A 4,701-nucleotide genomic window follows, 5' to 3' on the forward strand; every position below is an offset into this window, starting at 1 on the left:
CCATGGCTCACGGGCCCAGCCGCCCTGCGGCACGTGGAATCTTCCCGGACTGGGGCATGAACCCATGTCACCTGCATCAGCAGGCAGACTCTCAACCACTGTGCCACCAGGGAAGCCCTATACTTGTTTTTAAAGTCTGACATTTAGTTACTTGAGAGTTTCTAAAGCAGCTTTTGAAGGAGGATCCAGTAGCAAACAATTAAGACCATATTGAACTTTTCAATAATCCTGCTCTGTTGAGGGCAAAGCAGGAAAAGGTTAGGACTTCTTGGTACCTGAAGCAAACATGTATTAAAAGGAAGGAGAAAAAGCCTTTAAATCTCAACTGACTGTAGATAGGTAATAATAATAATGAGGCGTCTCTGTAGAATGTTAACACTTGAAGAATCTTGATGAAGATATATGGAATTTCTGTGTACTAATCTTGCCACTTTTCAGTAGTTTGACATTTTTTCAAAATTAAAAGTTACTAGTATATTTTACCACACACACAAAAAAAGATTTTAAAAAGGTTACCAAAAACAATCTCAAAGGATCAGCAATTTTTTCCAGATTATTGATGAAAAATACCTTTGGTATTAATGTCCCCCATTTTTCTGTTCTACCTCCCCTGATGTCCAACATTAATTGTACTTTAATAAAGACTGAATTAAACAAGTTAATGACCTGTGCCAGCATGTTCAGTAAGGAAAGATCTTCCCACGAAGCATCATGGCAGCTTTGTTCATTTGCAGCTCCCTTCATCACATTTAAGTTATCCAGTTTATTTCTTTCAACTTTGAAGTTTCTTTTTCATCAAAAGGTCAAATTTGGGTTAATTACCCCAAACACACAATCTTTTGGTGAAACTTTTTTCCAGTCTTCAAAACTATTGAGTTATGACCCCAGTTAATTGTGTGGTTGCACTCTCGTACTGTGTTTAATGCTCATATTGTAGGAAAAATTACCCCAAAAGAAGAGATATTAGCAATAAGAAATGTCGCTGACACCTGACACAGAGCCTGGCATGTAATAAGTGGCCCATGCCTATTTTTTGGACCACTGATGAATGAATCAATAGCTAACATTAATTACTTAGCGCCTACTACGCCCTTAAACTGAGGACTTATTGTGTATTACTCTTGAATCCTCACAACAGCTTCTTATGAACTGTATACCTCAGCACATGTCTACTGTCAGCGCTCCCCGGCTCTCCTTTGTCAGTCCCCTAAGAGAAAGGTACCCACCAAGTGGATCATGATCAACCAATTGTTGCTTTGGGGTTTTGCTGCCTGGGTAGTTTTGTACTTTGTGGAGAATGTGTTGTATACACAGTGTACCCAAACATTTGTTTAATGAAATGATAGAAGCGATCATCAATATATATAATCAAAAGTAGATCTTCAAACAGTAGTTTCTGTTTGACTTTGGGATATGTTATTATAAATTTCTCGATGCAAACTGACTTTCTTGTTTTCTCATAACAGTTGATTGGTGTTCTTTGGAGAGACATGACTTACATGCTTTTGTCTTTGGATTCTAGAAGAGCCTTAGAAGTATGCTTTTAGATATTACACACACACACACAATTTGATATTTTGTGTTATATACTTTATATGCTAATTTACCTCATATCTTTATATATGTGATATATGGCATTGACATTTTAGAAATACAGTATATTGTATTATATTTTAGTTGTCTCGTACTGCCTTTCTGTGGAATGTCAGTCATGAGGGCAGCACTTTATCTGGTTCATCACTGTCTTTGCATCTAGAAGTATGCCTGGCATGGAGTAGGCACTCAGTAAATGTAATTAAAAAGCAAATGCTTTGTACAGCATGGTGACTATAGTTAACAGCAACAACAATAACAAAGCAAATGCTTTTCAATAAGAGGTTTACTGCTAATTTTATTCATAGGTTAGTGAGTGCTCTAGTTTAATTTAAATAGTCCTATTCCTTTTCAGTGATTGTCAAACTAGACCTTATATTTGCTTTCTTTCTTTTTTTTCCCCTTTTTTTTAAAGGAAGAATCCCCAGCACAAGATAGAATATAGACATAGTACATTTCCAGGTAAGTAATTTTACTTCAGGAAACTCCAAATGAAACCTTCAAATGGATTCTCCTGTTAAACCTAGATACAGTTTCCAGTTATTGTGAATTTTTTTAATCTCTGCTTCTGTGAATTTGTTGAATTGCTGATTTTAATAATTTTCTTAGATTTAATAACTGATGAGTTTTTATATAGCAGATGTTTTCTACAATCATTGTCCAACAATATATATTTGCCTTGGTATCTGTTATGATTCTTTTGTTTGCAGGTACCTTAAAACAAAATCTCAAACTGGCCTAAATGATAAAGAGATCATATTGGCTTCTATAACTGAAAAGTCCAGAAGTAAGGCTAGATTAGACAAGATTTGTTGCTTTGGCTCATTAATAATGTCAGTAATGTCACCAACAATCCAATTTCCTTCCATCATCCTGTGTTTAGAGGGGTGATTTTTATTCTAAGACTGGCTCCTCTCCCCACCAAGGAACTATATGCATCCTTATTCAACTGGCTAAACTCCATTTAACATGGTAAACTCCCCAGGTTTACATGTAAGGAGAGAGAGAGAGAACTAGGTAGTTTGTGGGGTTTTTTTTTTTTTCGCTATTCCTAGGAAAAATCATAAAATTAACTTTTTTTAAACCGGCTTAGGTTACATTCTTATTCTTGAATTAATCACCGTGACCACTGATTAGTTTGTTCCACCCTTGGAACCAAGGCAGAGTCCCTTTCTTCAGAACCACAGGGATCCCCAGTAGAAACTAGTTTGGGGGAAGGAGAAGGGGAGATAGACACCAGAGATGCAACTATCGAATGACCATCAGTCCTGTTTACATCAGTCTGTTTTACCTTCTGTTTCCCCTGCTTCTGAACTCTAATATTTTTTCCCGTTAACAAATTCTGGCTTCTTCGTATCATTTATATAATGCAGAGGCCAATTCAGCATCCAGTATTTCTGTCCACAGAGTGAGAGAATAAAATGTACTATCCAGGCTATGCCCACTTGCCTTTGTATATGTATAAACACAGCCAACTTGTAACCAAGTGATAAAAATAATTAATTTCACCACAAGGGAATTCTATTTGCTATTTCTTATTGAAACACACTTCAGTGCTTTAATACTCCAGATACAGATTTAACCACTTTATCTGAGCTAATATGGTACGGAGTTCATATGTTATACTTTTCTTTATGGGGACTGTATCTAAAGCTATAGCATTTATGGTTGTTAAATTAACTTTCCTTTGAACAATAACGTAATAATATTTGATTAAAACTCTTATTTTATTGACAAATTTCAGCACTGCCCCATGAAAGAGCATTTGACACATTTGTATATCTTTGCAGAAGTAGGAACCATTTTCCTAAAACCGACAATATGCATCATATGGCATAGTTAAAAGTATCTGAATCTTCTTTGAAGAATCTCTTTGAATTATCATTGAAGTGTCTTCTGAATGAAGAACATATTTTTAGAACAATTAACTTTTCTTAGAAAAAGTGTTTATTTTGTTGGAAAGACAGTTTTTTTTGAAGTATGATATTTTAGTGTAACAGTTTAGCCTTATATATTTAATGTACTTTCAAGAGTTGTTATGTGGCAATATAGTCAGAATATCTCTTCCTACTCTAAAAACCTATAAATTAAGGTGTCTGGGGTATTTAAAATATTAAATGTTGAGGTCTCATATTTCTTAATTTAGAGATATCTAAAATAAAATGCTAACATACTTGTTTTTCTTATTACCCAAGATCTTAATCTGATTTATGTAACAATTCATTTACTCATTCACTCATTTTTTCATTTATTATGTGTCTTCCAAGTGAGCAGAGTTACAGAGATACATGAGAACCAGCTCTGGCTCTACATGCTTGGGGTGAGATGCTCTAAAATCTTGGAGGAAAGGGATGGAGCACTTTTTGCCAGGGTTTATCAGGGTAGACTTGATAAGGGAATTTTAAGTTGGTCTTTAAGATGGTAGGATTTCAGTTATCTTTGTTTCTTAGCTTTGCGTGGGTGGATATAGGACATCCCAGACAAAGTGAATAATAGATCAGTCAAGGACATTGAGTAGAAAATGGAAAGTTGTGTTTGGAGTTAGAAGGTGGATCAGTTTAACTGACAGGGAGAGTCTCTGTAGTTACTGTGAATGATACTAAAGGGATGTTCTGAAGTCAGATTATAGAAGCTCTTGAAAGCTAGACCAAAGAGGTATGTGCACTGACAAATAATGGTGAGCCAGTATTTTACCCCTGATGATGAGCAGTCTGAATTAGAGTTAGGGGAAGCCTTCTGGAGATTAGTTAGGTAGTTGAATAAAGGACCAAAACTAGGCTACCATGAGAGTAGGAAGATAGGATTGGATACAAGTGAGATTTTGAAGGAAGAGTCAATAGGATTTGCCAACTGATTGGTCGTGGTGTGGGGGTGGGATGAGGTAAAGGAAATAGGAATGACTGAAAATTAAAGTACAGATTATCAGGAGACTGGAGATGATAATAGAGATCAGGAGGAAGAACTAGGTAGTTTGTGGGGTTTTTTTTTTTTAACACGTTAAATTTGAGGTGGCGGTATCATAAATACATAATAAAACAATAAAAGTTAATATAGGGCTTCCCTGGTGGCGCAGTGGTTGCGCGTCCGCCTGCCGATGCAGGGGAACCG

General features: G+C 36.0%; 1 protein-coding gene across 6 annotated transcripts in view; it reads left to right on the forward strand.

The window, feature by feature from the left end:
- The window catches only part of APLF (aprataxin and PNKP like factor), a 91,980-nt gene that overhangs the window by 80,473 nt on the left and 6,806 nt on the right, over positions 1 to 4,701 (forward strand). For 5 of the 6 annotated variants that reach the window (XR_003682486.2, XM_007126724.4, XM_055089215.1 and 2 more), the window contains exon 9: positions 2,009 to 2,055. Coding sequence is in view for 5 of the 6 variants with exons in the window: in XM_007126724.4 (XP_007126786.2) it covers positions 2,009 to 2,055 (47 nt within the window). In the remaining variant the exon portion in view is untranslated. Of the gene's footprint in view, positions 1 to 2,008; positions 2,056 to 3,860; positions 3,914 to 4,701 lie in introns of all 6 variants that reach the window. The other variant, XM_007126725.4, reaches the window with a different exon arrangement.

The sequence above is a fragment of the Physeter macrocephalus genome, chromosome 12 (assembly GCF_002837175.3).
Source record: "Physeter macrocephalus isolate SW-GA chromosome 12, ASM283717v5, whole genome shotgun sequence".
NCBI lineage: Eukaryota > Metazoa > Chordata > Mammalia > Artiodactyla > Physeteridae > Physeter > Physeter macrocephalus.